We start from the raw sequence: 16,805 nt of genomic DNA, 5'->3' as shown, positions 1-16,805 counted from the left end.
GTCAAGTTTAGATGTTCAGAAGCAGAATCAGGAGGGACTTTTCACACGGAGGCTGGGACAAGGTTTACATGCTCTTGACTCTGTGTCTGCAATATATATGGATTCTGAGATTGAAAGGTTTATGTATCTGAAATGGGACAATGGTGGGTATATTGAGTTTGGTCACAGATCAGCCGTGATCTTAGTAGAGTACGTTTGAGGGGCTGAATGACCTCTTTCTGTTCCTGTGTTCCCGGTAGGGACATCAGCAGGACCCACATAGAAAGGAAGCTATGGAGGGGGAGGGAGAGACCGTGGTTATCAGATCCCTCTGAATATCAGCCTTTCATCAGGAACATCATAGCCTTACAGGTGTACAACTATCACCATTCTGTGGAGTACTACTCGCCTTTTAATAGCACCTATTTCCACATTTAGAGCAGCTAATTTTTCACCCAGAAGTGGTTTCCGTGGTTTCCCGTGACTGAGGGTTGTTCTGGTTCATCAACTTGCCTTCACTGACATTTGATTAATTTTAAAAAGCTTTCAGTCCCTCAGGCAGATTAACTCAGGGACCATTACCCAATCTAGTTATATTCTATTAATACGGTTTCCAAAAAGGCAGAAGAATTCCTTCCTTCCTTTCCCTCATTTTATCCCTCATTCTGCCTTCCTCCCCTCCGGCTGTCCCCCTCTCACCTCACCCTTCTTTCCCCCTTCCCTCCTTACCCTGATTCCACCTCCCTACCTTTCCTTCTTCCTCACACTCACTTTCTTTCTCCTTAGTCTCCCCTCCCTACCCTCATCCTCCCCTCCCTACCCTCACCCTCCCTACCCTCATCCTCCCCCTCCCTACCCTATCCTCCCCCTCTCTACCCTCACCCTCCTTACCTTCATCCTTCCCCTTCCTACCCTCACCCTTCCTACCCTCATCCGCCCCCTCCCTCTCCTCACCCTCCGCCCTCACCCTCCCCTACCCTCATCATCCCCCTCCCTACTCTCACCCTCCTCCTTACACTCACCTTCTCCCTACTATCACCCTCTCCCTCTCTATGCGCACTCTCTCCCTCCCTGCCCTCATCCTCCCCCTTCTTACTCTCACTGTTCTCCTCTTTACACTCACCCTCCCCCTACCCTCACCTTCTCCCTTTCTCTACGCACCCTCTCCCTCCCTACCTTCACCTTCCCCTCCCTCCCTACCTTCACCTTCCCCTCCCCACCCTCCCCCTCCCTCCCTACCTTCACCTCCCCCTCCTCCTCTCCCTCCTTACCCTTGCCTTCCCCTCCCTACCCTCACCCTTCCCCTCCCTCCTCACACTCACCCACCTCCTTACACTTGTGCCTCTCCCTACCCTCACCTTCGTCCTCACCTGCCTCGTCCTATTCCTTGCCTTCAGTCTCTCATTCCCTCTCCTCAGTTCTCCCTCTGTGACCCAATATTGAGCTCTGTGTGATGTTGCTGTCTTGTGAGATGCAACAACATTGTTATTTATATAACACATTAATGGTGCAAAGGACATTTTCCGAGTGATTAATCAAGCAAGATTCGGCATTTTGCTACATTAGTTCAGTGACCGGGTTAGGTTTTAAGGAGAAGTGAAGGAGGACACTATGGGAGGAGGGCAGAGAGGGTGAAGGTGGGTACTTCAGGATTCAGCACTCAAGCAGCTAAAGGGGTGGACACCAATCAAAACTGGGATTGTACGAGAAACTGGAATTGGACAAGTACAGCGATCTGTGTGGACAGGTCTGTCACTGTATAACACTGGAGTCCAGTACTGGTGGGGACAAGTCTGTGACTGTATAGTACTGGGATACAGTACAGATGGGGACAGGTCTGTCTGTGTATGACACTAGGAGGGCAGGTCTCTTATTGTACACCATAAGTTAAAGTTGCCACAGTGCCAAAGGAAACTATAGGGTTGCTCTCTCGTTGGAGAGAGACGCGATTTAACCTGAGGGTCGCCACACCTCAGGCATGGGAATAAAGGGGTATTTGAGAAGCAATGGCCTTCATGATGACCTCAACCAGTTGGGGGAATTGAACCCATATTATTGGCGTCAATCTGCATCACAAACTTGCTATTCCAGCCAACTCACCCCTGAGTGTAAGACACAGGTAAAGTGTCTGTCATTGTTTAACAGAGGGATACAGTCCTGGTGGAGACAGAATTTTATGGGAAGGGACTGTACAGTCTGTGTATCTGATGGAGGAGGCAGGACTTTGACCCTAACTTATCAATGTATCTGCAATAGATCCCAATGTCCAATTGTGACTGAATTCACTTTCACGATTCTCTGGCTTATTTTTAATCTTGTGTTTAAACTTGACTCTTCCAGAGATTACTTGTTGCTGTTTTCTATCTCTTTCAATGCTCTGTGTAATTAATTTTGAGATATTTGAATTCTATGCAATGAACTGAGAGCTGCTTGCTGCTACAATCATTTATATAATGCTGGTTGTTTTGTAGAGTCTATATCAGAGGCTTTATGTAATCTTTGTTATTCCTTCAAGCTGAACTGAACCTGCCCTTGTCAAGATGGCTTTATGTCGCCACCTGGTGGGTTTTCAGGGGCAGTGCCCTCAATATTTTTGATAAATTGGAACCAATTTTTAACATTGTGTTTTCAGAAACTATGCAAACACAGACAATGATTCCAACCAAAGTAGAAATATCTGGGACTCTGTAACTGAGAATTCCTAGGAAACTGAGAGTTACACCACGTTAACTATTAATTTTAAAATACTTTATAAACAAGCACTATTATTATGCAAATGTATTTTATATTCAGCTGTTAAAGCCTGAACCTGGCCAAGACAAAATTGTGCACACAGCATCTTTATGGAGTCAGTTCCTGATCAGTTACTATCTGAAATATATCAAGAAGTTTTGAATTGCCTATTACTGTTGCCCTTGCTCTTCCTACACTAATACAGCAGCAAATTTCATAACAGGGCACAGTACAATTACAGGACTGACTATAGCTACAGGTAATTTATATATTTTCTTACTATCACCGTAAAACAAATCCTTTATCAATTGAGGTTCCTCTGTTTAAACAGCAAAACAGCATTTAATCTGCTATTAGCATAAATGGCAGGAGCAAAAAAAAACCCAAGCTCTGAGCTGGTGCCAGACAAATAACTGCTGTCCAGTTTGATAAGCTATAAACAAATTACTGATTATTTGTCTTAAATTAAATTGGATGTCACTTTGTTTTAAACCAGTTATACATACTATCTGTAACTCATTTTTGATGACGTATCTGGTGTATTCATCATTATTTTCCTTTTCTCTTTGAAACAGAATCTGTCCTTGCCCCAGTTGATCTCAGCCCCTGCCCAGTTTGGTGGGTTCATACAGAATAGGGTAGGAATTCTTGGGCCACAAAGGGCAAAGAACGAGCATGACATATCCCCAGTCACAGTCCAGTAATCTACAATGGTTCAAGGGCAGTTGTTGGACAAGGACGACATTGTTATCAGTCAAACTCAATCTCTGTGGAACCAGTATATTCCAGTTAGAGTCAGCTCCTTCATGAGCTGTAATCCAGTGAGAGTCAGTACCTTTGGAAACTATATCCCAGATAGAGTCGGCATCTTCTGGAACTGTATCCCAGATAGAGTCGCTCCTTCGGAAACTGTATCCCAGATAGAGTCAGCAACTGAAGGAACTGTATCCCAGTGAGAGTCAGCACCTATTGGAACTATATACCAGATAGAGTCAGCTCCTTCAGGAACTGTATCCCAGTGAGAGTCAGCACCTTCAGGAACTGTATCCAAGATAGAGCCAGCTCCTTCAGGAACTGTATCCCAGTCAGTGTCAGCTCCTTCAGGAACTATATCCCAGATAGAGTCAGCTCCTTCAGAAACTGTATCCCAGATAGAGTCAGCTCCTTCAGAAACTGTATCCCAGATAGAGTCAGCAACTGGAGGAACTGTATCCCAGTGAGAGTCAGCACTTATTGGAACTATATCCCAGATAGAGTCAGCTCCTTCAGGAACTGTATTCCAGTGAGAGTCAGCGCCTTCAGGAACTGTATCCAAGATAGAGCCAACTCCTTCAGGAACTGTATCCCAGTCAGTGTCAGCTCCTTCAGGAACTGTGTCCCAGTGAAAGTCAGCTCCTCCAGGAACTGTATCCCAGTGGAGTTTGAACATTGGCTACTGTGTTGTGGCCTCGGTTATTAAAGAGTTTCATGAGGCATGGCACCAGCTTTAGCTTGGGTTTTTCTTGTTGCAAGGCTTGAACATTATGCAGTCCAAAATGTCTAGAAATTGTCGTTGTTCTATCTCTTTTGTAATTGGGTCATTTGAGACAATTCTGTTCATTTCCCTGTGTTCTAGTACAATGAATGGAAAGAAGACACGAGTCATTCACATTCTCATTTCTGATGAGCAAATAGCCAGTGGTTACTCCTGGTAAAATGTTGTAGCATTTAAGGATGAGTATGAATCTTGTAGAACTTTTAACTAAGAGGGTTTTAATCCTACCAACGAGATTGCATCAATAAGAATGTTTTGTAATTTAGCTCTGAGATATTCTCCAAACAATTTTCCCATCTGAAATTCTACAGTCCAGAGAGATTTGCACTGTGCTATAATTTATTTTCAGTTGTACATAATAAATAATGGAGTTGGCTTAATTGAATTCTATCCAACCCATTACAGTTTAACTCAATACAGAACAAACAAACCCAACCAACTCAACCTGATTCAACTCAACTCAAGTCACACAAATCCATTCTAATTCAGCTGAAACTGTTCCAAATGACCCAAACCAAGCCTATCCCACCTAACTGTACTCAAACCAACCCAGCTCTAAACTCATCCAATCCAACCCAACACAACTGAAACAGGTCAACCCAACTAAGCTCAAATTAGCTCATTCTAACTAAACACAAGTCAAACTACCCAGATCTACTCCAACCAATCTAACCCAACTCAACTCCAACCAATCTAACCCAACTCAACTCTATATCAACTCAACACAACTCTGACCAGAAGAAAGTGAGGACTGCAGATGCTGGAGATCAGAGTCGAGAATGTAGTGCTGGAAAAGCACAACAGGTCAGACAGCATCCGAGGAGCAGGAGAATCAACGTTTTGCTGTCTGACCTGCTGTGCTTTTCCAGCACACACTCTCGACTCCCAACTCTAACCAAGCCAACCTAGTACAATATAAAATTACCCAACCAACCTTGCTCTCACCAGGCCAACCAGCTCAATCCAAACAAACCCTTCCCAATTCCAAGTAACTCAGTCAACTCTAACCAGTAATGACCCATCTCAAGTAAGTCCAGCCAATCTCAATCCAGATTAGGGCCAGATGAATCAACTCAACCCAACTCATTTCAATCCAGTTCAACTCAACCTAAATCGACTAAGAGAAGAGCAAATTGCTGGAGAAACTCAGCAGGTCTGGCAGCATCTGTGGAGGAAGATATAGAGTTAACCTTATGAGTCCAATATGGAAGTTCTGAAGAAGAATCATACTGGATTCAAACTGTTAAATCTGCTTCACTCTCCACAGATGCTGAGTTTCTCCAACACTTGCTGTTTTTATTTCAGATTTCCAGTACCCATAAAAATTTGCTTTTATTTGTGTGTCCAACTCAACTGAGTTCAGTTAAACCCAGTTTAACTTAATGCAGATCAACTCTGATACAAAGGCAGCAGAGGAAGGAGCTTCAGTCTAAAAAGGCTCTCTTGTTACAGATAATGCTGGAGAAACTCAGCAGGTCTGGCAGCATCTGCAGAGAGAAAAAAACAGTTAGCATTTCGAATCTGGTGTGACTCTGCTCCAGTCATACAGTCTTCTCCATTCTCATATTGTTAAGTCTGTTCCTCTCTCCACAGATGCTGTCAGACTGGCTGAGTTTCTCCAGCATTCTCTGTGTTTGTTTCAGATTTCCAGCTTCTGTAATACTTTGCTTTTATTTGAGTTTCAGTCTCAGTTACTTGCCATTTCAGCCACGAGCAGGGCTAGGGGAAAACCATTCAAAACTAAGATGAGAGGAGCTGGGAATTGAAAGAGCAGAGGGCAGTTTCGACAGGTTGGACTGCATAAACCTATTTAGAATGAATATAAAGCATGTATAAAACATTCACAATCAATCACTTCTGCTTTGCTAATCACCAGTGATTATCTTAATTATTAATTGTTGAATTTTCACCTGCAATGTTTCACTTTGTTTAAAGGGGAGACCTGAGAATCATTTGTAAGCATGCCCTCCCTGTCTCTATGAGATTTGTACACTGCCTATTAGCACCATTATCAATAAAAGTCTCACATACAATCAGAATATTTGTACTGTTTGTTTTATTCTCAATTAGCTTACACATAAAATCAAAAATAGTACAATTTTTTGGTCCTTGTATTCACCTTTCTGCTTCAATATTGGAAGGGCTGTCCTTGACTCTGCATATTTAGCTGTTGTTTCATAAGAGGCATGCGAGAGACTTACCTCAGGACTAGTGCTATAAGTTTCAGACTGAGTTTCTGATAAAAGACTATATCACATTTACGTACTCAGTGCCACAATTTATTGCATCTTCATTGCTGCACTACACTGCCATCATTATCAAACAGTGACCCACAAGCACTTTCTTCTCTCTGCTTGGAATGCTTTCCCGAAGAAATGAATTCCAGCAACATATGTCAACATTAAAAGCCATGTTACGGTAAGATCCGCATATGGTCCAGTAGTATCCCACTGCCAGGATCACACTACGCGAGAGAGATAATGGCAAAGTCACTGGTCGGTTAATCCAGAGGCCCATGGTAATGCTTTGAGGATATGGGGTCATGGCAGATGGTGAAATTTATTGGAACAAACTAGCCTTTGGAGTGTTGGTTGAGAAACTCAGTATTTGACGTAAAAAAGCCGTCTGTTTCACTAATGTCTGACACTGACTGATGCTTTGTATTATTTTAGTGTGACCTCCCTACTTTTATTCTCCATTTGCTTTGAATTCATAGCCAATATTCCATTTATACCTGCTGAACTTGAATGCTAGCGTTTTGTGATCTGTGTGTACCCACAGCTATATGTGAGTGTGATTGTGCTCAATCTGAGAACCTATCTGTGACATAATCTGAGTCTGTGTCTGAGAGTCTACCTGTGGTGGTTTCTCAATGTCTGACTGATATTTGACCTGTGGCTGTATTTGGATCTATTGCCCGAGGGTCATCTCGTGACTGTACCAGAATATGGCTAGGAGTCTAACTATGACTGTTTCTGTGTGTCTTTGAGTCTACCTGTGACTGTTTCTGAGTGAGTCTGAATGTTCCTGTGACTGTATCTGGGTGTGTGCCTGAGAGTCCACCTGTGACTGTATCTGAGCATTTCCAAAAATTTAACCAATACTATGTCGCACTGTGAGTCTTGGAGTCTACTTGGGACTATATAGGGTGTGTCTCTGAGATTCCACTTGTGCCTCTGTGTGTGTGTCTACAAGTTCACCTGTGACCATATCTGAGTCTATTTCTGAGAATCTAACTATAACTGCATCTGGTTGTGTTTCTGAGAGTCAATTTGTGACTAGTTTGGATGTGTGTCTGAATGTATCTGTACCTGTACCTGGGTGCATGTATTAGAGTCTACCTGTGACTGTATCTGAGTGTGTATATGAGTGTACCTGTGACCATGTGTACAATTGGCATGACGCAACTTAAAGTTTCCAGTTGCTGCTTAGCAACCTTATTGACCAAAGACACAAAAAGAAAGAAAATTAAACCCTAATACTTTGAAGTGAAAAATCTTCTCTGGCTGACAGCAGGGCAATCTGATTTTATGGTCTTATTTAACATCATTATAGTTTGTGAACGGAGTTCAAACATGGCAGATTCCTTTTCAGGTTGGTTTCACCCTTTCCTATTCAAATCTTTTGTATTTAGTACAGACTGCAGACAGAAATACATGATTTGCATAGCACTGTTCCCGACCTCAACTTCACAAAGCATTTTACTGAGGAAGTGCTCAGTAATAAAGAAAAAAGCTGGAATGCAAATTCAGAAATGCAGCTAGGATATTGTTGGGATGTGAGAGTCACAGTCAAGTTCAATATTAACTCTGAAGAATAGTCTTTGGACTCGAAATGTTAACTCTTTCTCTTGTCTGCAGATGCTGCCAGACCTACTGAGCATCTCCAAAAATCGCTGTATTTGTTTCAGATTTCCAGCCTCCCACAGTATTTTGGTTTCATTCTAGTATTTTTTGTCCATCTGAACCCACCCTGGAAGGTGGTGGTGAGTCACTTGTCTGAATAGCTGGCTCACTTGCTTGACCATGCTCGGACAGTCCAGAGTCAGCATTTTGAGAGTCTGGAGTCACATGTCAGTGAGATTGAGTAAGGTTGGCAGATTTCCTTTCCTGTAGGACACCAGTGAAGCAGATGAGTTTTCACAACAATGCTGTAATTTCATAGTCACTATTGTAAGAGTAGGCCAGATCTTATTCATAATGCTCCTATCCCATAGCTTTAAGATCTTTCCGAAAGTGAGTTGTTCAGAATTCAGTAATAACTTTCTCAGGGAACTGTAAAAATACTTGAAAAGGCAACATTAGCAGGGAACGGGACTAAAGGGACAGCTGACACAGATGGGATGGGCTGAGGAATTCTGCAGTTTTGCAGTTGTTTAAAGACTTCATTTTGGAGTCGAACTGCAGTTTTCAAACTCTCCCCTCCACTGTCACTCCACTTTATCACTTACTGCAGAGTTACCTCATTTTAGCCACAACTTGGGGTCTAAGTAATTGAGGATTCAGTGCTGCTCTCTCCCTCCTCTTGCTGTCAACTGGGTATGGGAGCAATGTCCAATTCTGCAGGTAGTGTTTGGAAAGGTTTCTCGGTGACGCAGTTCCCACTACCAAAGCTCAGCCTGAGTTTGATTTATTGTCCTAGACCCTCTGCCAGTAGCAAAGATTCCATCAAATAAGTGAGACAAAGTAGATTCAGCAAACAAACCTGTGGGAATAGCACTCAAACAAGACAAAATGGATATGGTTTCTCTTTCAGAACAATATAGCATGCCAAACACTTTACACCAAATGAAATAACTGCTGATATATAGTTCCTATTGTGGAAAGTACAGCAGTCGATGCGTCCATAGCAACACCCTACAAACTGAAAGGTCATAAAGAGCAGATTATCTGCTTCAGTGATATGATAGGGGGACTCATGTTGCTGTAGAAACTGGTGCTAACTCTGATCATCTTTGAATAATGGTATTGGACCAGTTACATCCACTAGAAGGCACAGACAGACTCGGTTTAAAATCTAATCAGAAAATCAGTACTGACCCTCCAATACGACACCACTCCCTCAGTATCAACCCTCCAATTTTTAGATTAGATTCCCTACAGTGTGGAAACAGACCCTTCAGCCCAACCAGCCCTCCGAAGATTAACCCACCCCCCTCTGACTAATGCACCTATTACTGTGGGCAATTTAGCATGGCCAATTCACATGACCTGTGCATCTTTGGACTGTGGGAGAAAACCCACACACATGGGGAGAATGTGCAAACTCCACACAGACAGTCACCCAAGGCTGGAATCGAACCTGAGACCCTGGTGCTGTGAGGCAGCAGTGCTAACCACTGAGCCATCACTGACCCTCCAATGCTACAGCACTCAGTACTGACCTTCCAATACTGCAGCACTCCCTCAAATACTGACCTCCGACAATGCACACTCCCTCAGCACTGACGTCACATACTACAAAACCCCTACTCAGTACTGACCCTCTGCCAGTGCGACACTCCGTCAGTACTGACCCTCTGACAGTGTAGCACTCCCTCAGTACTGACCTTCTAACAGTGAAGCACTCCCTCAGTACTGACCCTCTGACAGTGCAACACTCCCTCAATACTGACCCCCTGACAGTGCAGCACTCCCTCAGTACTGACCCCCTGACAGTGCAGCACTCCCTCAATACTGACCCTCTGACAGTGTAGTACTCGCTCAGTATTGACCTTCTGACAATGTCGCACTCCTTCAGTATTGACCCTCTGACAGTGTAGCACTCTCACGGTGTTGACCCTTTGACAGTGTAGCACTCCCTCAGTACTGATCCTCTAACAGTGCAACACTCCCTCAGTATTGATCCTCCAACAGTACAGCACTCCCTCAATACTGACCCTCTGACAGTGTAGTACTCGCTCAGTATTGACCTTCTGACAATGTAGCACTCCTTCAGTATTGACCCTCTGACAGTGTAGCACTCCCTCAGTACTGATCCTCTGACAGTGCAACACTCCCTCAGTATTGATCCTCCAACAGTACAGCACTCCCTCAGTACTGACCCTCTGACAGTGAAGAACTCTCTCAGTACTGACCCCCTGAAAAGCAGCATTCCCTGAGTACTGACCCCCTGACAGTGTGAGTACTCCCTCAGTACTGATCCGCTGACAGTGCAGCACACCTCAATACTGACCCTCTGACAGTGTCGTACTCCCTCAGAATTGGCCTTCTGACAGTATAGCACTCCCTCAGTATTGGCCCTCTAATAGTGCAGCACTCCCTCAGTATTGACCCTTTGACAGTGTAGCACTCCCTTAGCACTGACCCTCTGACAGCGTAGCACTCCCTCCATGTTGACCCTCACACAGTGCAGCACTCCCTGAGCACTGACCCCCTGTCAGTCAGCACTTTCCTGAAGAAGGGCTTATGCCCGAAACGTCGATTCTCCTGCTCCTTTGATGCTGCCTGACCTGCTGCGCTTTTCCAGCAACACATTTTTAAGCTCTGATCTCCAGCATCTGCAGTCCTCACTTTCTCCCAGCACTCCCTCAATACTGACCTCTGACGGTGCAGCACTCCTTCAGTTCTGCACTGAAGTGTCTGACTTGTTCATAAGATTATTTGTGTGACAGCAATGTCTCTGAGAGATTGGCACCCTGTTCCACTAACTTAGTTAACATTGCATTGACAGCTACCAGTTAAGTTGTTGCTATTTTGATTGCACCCATTTTGCTGACGATCTAATGAAGTGCTATGTCTTCACAGTCCAACCAGATTGAATCACATTGAGTCTGACATCATGAAATGTTTCAGTCTTACCTCATGATACATTTCAGTTCTGTAAGGTGTCATGAAGTTGTATTACTGTGAGAAATTCTGATCCATGGAATGTAAACTGTGAGCAAGTTCATCGTTATCTCCAGTATCACATTCTCTCAGGGAGAATCTCCCATTGGTGAGGTCAGCAACATTCCTGGGCTCACAGACCGTCAATCTGATCCAAACGCTTTATGTGTCACGGGAGTTCACCGAGACACCAGACCAGGATGTGGGAATGCCGGTAATGGACTGAGGTAGACAAGGTCGGAAGTCACACAACACCAGGTTATGATCCAAAAAGCTTTCAGAGTGTTGCCCCTTCGTCAGGTGAAGTGCAGACCAAAGGTTTCTCAAACTTAGGTTCATGAAAGCACTGAAGGGTTAGAGGACAGAATGAGGCCATTTGGCCTCTCATTTCTCTGTTGCAAACATTGAGCTGTACTCTGCAGAGCGCTGCCTTCGTCCCATTTTCAGATAATAATCCAATTCTCTTTGCAAAGTCAAGATTGAATCTGCCTCCACTTTGCTCGCGTGTGTTCTGAATCCTCACTGCTTGTTTGAGTAGATAACGTCATTTGTTTCTTTAGCTGTTCACCTTAAATTGCTTTTGCTTCGTTCCATTTGGAGAATTAGGATGTAATTAACCAGAGATATTTAAGACGATTAAAGGATTTGAGAGAGCAGATGGAAATGTCTCCTCAGGTGGAGAATGGGGGCTGGGCAGTTGAGAACAGGGCGACAGGACTTGCCTGTTCAGAAAAACACCTAGAGGAGAGGAAATCTGAGACTTTATCCCCCAAAGAACTGTCCTTTTTGAGGGTCAGTTTTCAGTATTGATTAGATTTGCATGGGGTATCAAAAGACATGGAGCAAAGGCACATTCGCCAGGTTATGATACAAACTGCCAGGTGAAATGTTGTAACTATAAATGGTGGGTTTGGGCAGGGGTTCCTCAGAACAAGGTTAATTTAACCACTGATTTTATTATTTTATTGATAGTTTGCCCTTTGAGGCCTACCACTCTCAAGGCCTGGGCATTAATTAGGAAGTCCTTGAGGAGAAAGTGAGGTCTGCAGATGCTGGAGATCAGAGCTGAAAATGTGTTGCTGGAAAAGCGCAGCAGGTCAGGCAGCATCCAGGGAACAGGAGAATCGACGTTTCGGGCATAAGCCCTTCTTCAGGAATCCTGAAGAAGGGCTTATGCCCGAAACGTCGATTCTCCTGTTCCCTGGATGCTGCCTGACCTGCTGCGCATTTCCAGCAACACATTTTCAGCATTAATTAGGAAGTCTCCTGCCAGACAAACTATATGAGGTGTTTGAATGGGAGAAGATTTTCTCTAAGCAGGGAATAAACTCAGATTGTGCAGAGAAGCAAAAAAACAAAATTAAACTTCAAATCTCAGTTTCTGGTCAATTTCTCATTTAAAATACTTGAAATTGCTCAACTTCAATGACTGTCTTGGATTTTTATTGAATTAACTGTTGGATGCTTGCAGTGATTGCCACATGGTAGAGATCACAGGACTATGGCAAACTAGGAGGCACATTAATACAGTATTGCATTTCTATCCCAAACGCACTTCGACAGCAACTGTCATTAAAATGTCTGAGTGCTCTTTGTTGGTGCAAGTGAAGCAAAATATGTTTGACATAAATGGATTTTATTTCTCCTTGACTGAAACACTAGATAATTTGATACATTATATTTCCAAGCTGCAGGATGATTTGATATAATCCATATTGAAATGGTAGTCTCCCGAGTGGCTAACAACTGTTCCAGTCATGGCTAACTCTTTAATCCACACCATTTTGAATTGCTCCCAATTTACAACCTATAAAGAGACCATTCAGCCCATCCAATGGATGTCACATGAGCCTGCTCCATCACTAATTGGGTTATCTCACCCTGATCCAATCATCAGTCTCTTCCGTTCTCATTCATTGGTTCATTGATCCTGCCCTCCTATGCCTCAAACCACAGGAGCAATTCAGTGTTTCATCATCTCATTGCTTTGTGGACAGAGAAATCCATCAGACACTACCTATTCTCCACAATTTTGTGATATTAAATTGTCTGTTGAAAGTTTGGAAGCCGTGTCAAAGGCAAAACAAAACTTTCAGGAGTTAATTTGTTTTCTTACAAAGATTTGCATTTACTAAGAACATACATCCATTGTAAAGTCAGTTTGCAATGAGAGAGCACAGCTAAATGGCTGCAGAGTCTGCCCCTGGCAATAGGTCACCCATCTGTATCCCCAAATCCTCTCTACCCAACAGCTCCTTTTTTTCCCAGGAACCCTCTCGACTATTTGAATTTGATGCAGCAGGTGGACAGGTCCCTGTGCACAGATTGGGTTCGGATGTTATGGAGAATTTATGGGTGTACACATGGTCCAGGAAGAGAAGCTTCCCCTTGCCGAAGAACTACAACTGGGGAGATAGGCTCAGAATAATGGAGGAGGGTGTTTAGGACTAAGAGGAGGAGGAATCTCCTCCTCTGGTGAGGGTGGTCAGTCTTCGAACTTTCAACCCCAAAGGGCTTTGCAAGTATAGTCATTGAGTGCATTCAAGACAGAGATCAATACATTTGCTAATTACTATTGACATCAAGAGATAAAGGGATAGCACAGGAAGATGGCATTGAGGAGATGGTCAGCCATGATCTAGAATGGTGGAGCAGACTCAGAGCTGAATGGTTTACTCTTGCCCCTGTTTTGCTATATTGCGAGCTTTATGTTTTCATTAAGACTATAATAAACAGGAATGGGAGTTGGCCATTCAGCCCCTTGAGCCAGCCTCACCATTCAATTAGATCATAGCCTCAGGCCACAGCTGTCTGGGTTAGAGAATTCCCAATACTTCCAAAAGGTCAATGGGCTCCTGGCTCCAATAGCACAGTGGCACAGTGGTTAGCACTGCTGCTTCCCAGTGCCAGAGACCTGGGTTCAATTCCTGCCTCAGGCAACTGTCTGTGTGGAGTTTGCACATTCTCCCCGTGTCTGCATGGGTTTCCTCTGGGTGCTCTGGTTTTCTCCCACAGTCCAAAAATGTGCAGGTTAGGTGAATTGGCAGTGCTAAATTGCCTGTAGTATTAGGTGAGGGGGTAAATGTAGAGGAATGGATCTGGGTGGGTTGCTCTTTGGAGGATCGGTGTGAACTTGTTGGGCCGAAGGGCCTGTTTCCACACTAAGTAATCTAATCTATGAGCAATCCCAGCGAATCCTGCTTGAAAAGGTGTTGCTCACATTCCTAAAGATAGACGATTCAGGTGTTGTAGGATACAAAATACACAGAGTGTAGAATAAACAGGATACAGATTACAAAAAGTTCAGAACACATAAGGTACAGAATACACAGGGCACAGACTGCACGTATAATGTTATAAACTCAGAGCCTTATCCAGCCAAATAATATTAACTGTGGTTTAGAATTAACCTTTGGTCAAATGTATTTCCCAATATACATTTCCTGACATGTTCTTGGGATTTTGCTTCTCTCTTGGGAGAAGACAACAGCTTAGGAGGAATCATTTCGAAGACAAACTGTCCCAGGCTTGAGAGGCGTTTAGGAGGTCACCCCTGATAACGTACTTTGTTCAGAAGGATATATTATCATGCACATGACCAAAAGTGAAAATGGGTTAAGAATGCTACTTCACTCTCCAGGACAAATTTGTTCAGACATTAGTCTCCCTTTGCCTCAATATTCTTTGAACGTTAACAACTCTCTTCCATTGCTAAAATGTTGTGGTGGAGTCCTGAAAGCAGATCCTGATTCAGAGTCCTGAAAGCAGATTCCAGCACTTTCTCTTTGACAGCCCTAGCTGATGAACCTTGTTATACAAGCTACAACTCTCCTGAAAAATCCTCGCTACCAGATCCGTACAGTGTGCCAGGGAGCTGGCTGCCAGATGGTGGAGACAAACTTTTGACACGCATGAGATTTTCTCTCCAGTTTCTGGAGCAGGGTTCCTCGTTTCCCACTGGGAGGGATGGAATGCATTCCAGGAATTGTCTTCCCATCCAAGAGTTTTAAAAGTAAACAGTTTGATTAATGGGCTTTGTCATCTAAAAATGTTGCATGGCTGTGGAATCTAGCCCCTGATTTGAGTGGGTTAGACTCATACCTCCTTCCTCAGGATTTGATTATACCAAGTTCAATTGTTCATGCTCTCTCCAATTGTCAAAATGTAGAGAGGGGCAGATTCTCTCTCAACATAAAAAAACCATCAACTCGGTTTCTCTAAGAACAAATGTAACTGGCTGAATGCCAGAGGTGGTTGACTGCTGGTTAGCAGCTGGATTGGTTCCAGGTCAGAAGATAGTTACTGCTGGTCTTTAACCAGTTAAGTATGTTCTGCTGGATTCATACCAACAGCACATTCCCAAACTGGAACCTGTCCTGCTGGAAGATCCGGAGCTAAGGACAACAAGCATAAACCCCACCAATGGCTATCCTCCTGGTCCTGAAGGTATAACTTTTCATAGGCAGGAGCTCTTTCATAACTACTGGCTGAGTCCGCTTGTTTCTTCAGCCAGGGCAGCTTGACTTTATGGATCATGTAAAATCACAGTCAGCTGCCTTTGTCTTTCAACTGAACATATTCCTGGTAGGTAAATTGTCTCAACCAAACCTGAGTCAATGTCCTTCCTGAGGTCCACTGTATCTCTGCCCCTGGAAACTGGTCGCTTTGGATAAAAGCCAAGGGAGAAGTTCAAATTGCAGAATTCGCAGTGAATCTGATTAATGACATCCCTTCTTCCACCACCACCTCCCACCCCGAGCAGCACTGGGGCTGAATGGGACAGTCAACTCATTCTGTACCTTCTGTGAAAGTCCGAGAAAGAGAAAGGAATGAAAATAAACATAAGAGCAAAGATCAGAACAAATTCCTTCCCTAAGGCGATTTGGAATCACCTGGGATAATGAGTGTACAGAGCATTACAGAGGGAACAGAGCTGGGAAGGTTTGTCACAGGAGAAATGAACTTTAACAGAACCAGTGACCTTTCCTCTTCCCTGATCGGCGGCACTTTCTAGAAAACTTGCTGTTCAAAGATGGCAGCTGTGAAAACTTCCAACTCGTCGCTCAAACTAGGGTCAAATTCAATTCATTTCCAGAAACACTTCAGTGTCTTGATCAGTTTGGCTCAAAAACACTCGCCTTGGATTAGGTTGTGGGTTCAAGTCCCACTTCAGAGGTTAAAGAATACACTTACCAGGACAAAGCTTCCCTCTGCTGTTGCATTGTTGAAAATCAGTCTCTCCATCCTAGTCCACAGACGTGGGCTGTGTAAATATTGGTTTATCTTTTTAAATAGAAATATCCATTTCGTATAAATGTAGTTATACCAATTGGCTTCAGAGATAATTACATCAGGGGAGAAAGTGGTGGGGGAGAGGGGAGTGTGCCTTTCATGGCTGTAAAAAATTGAAAAGAATTGCTTTTTATTTACAACTTAAATGGAGCAAATCAGACTTAATGTGAATAGAATAATATGCAAAACAACCAGAAAAGGAAAATTCATGTGGAACAGTTCAGTGTTTATAGAGGCTGGGCAGGCAGCCAGTGCAGAGCAGAGTTGTTAAATATAGCTCTCAGTGTTTCCACAGACACACACACACACACACTGCTCTCTGCTTCTGTCTTGTGTGACAGTAACTGAAGAAGGTTCTGGCCTGATCCCAGAGAACATTGTGTTCTGGCAAAGACGCGAGCTGTGATGTCAATTCAGACTGGAAAACAGATCCAGACAGC

General features: G+C 43.7%; 1 protein-coding gene across 23 annotated transcripts in view; it reads right to left on the bottom strand.

Moving 5' to 3' along the window:
- The window catches only part of LOC122556092 (uncharacterized), a 68,104-nt gene extending 51,579 nt beyond the window's left edge, over window positions 1-16,525 (bottom strand). For 8 of the 23 annotated variants that reach the window (XR_015759151.1, XM_087993427.1, XM_087993426.1 and 5 more), the window contains exon 1: window positions 16,267-16,525. Coding sequence is in view for 1 of the 23 variants with exons in the window: in XM_087993424.1 (XP_087849550.1) it covers window positions 16,267-16,295 (29 nt within the window). In the remaining 22 variants the exon portion in view is untranslated. The remainder of the gene's footprint in view (window positions 1-16,266) is intronic. The other 15 variants (XR_015759147.1, XR_015759146.1, XR_015759139.1 and 12 more) reach the window with 10 other exon arrangements.
- Window positions 16,526-16,805: the final 280 nt, after the last annotated feature.

This window comes from Chiloscyllium plagiosum, unplaced genomic scaffold (assembly GCF_037043375.1).
Source record: "Chiloscyllium plagiosum isolate Xiang-an unplaced genomic scaffold, Cpla_swu_hap1 HiC_scaffold_13, whole genome shotgun sequence".
In the NCBI taxonomy this organism is placed as follows: Eukaryota; Metazoa; Chordata; class Chondrichthyes; order Orectolobiformes; family Hemiscylliidae; genus Chiloscyllium; species Chiloscyllium plagiosum.
The sequence above is the reverse complement of the archived record's forward strand: the minus strand, read 5'-3'. Positions and strand labels throughout refer to the sequence as shown.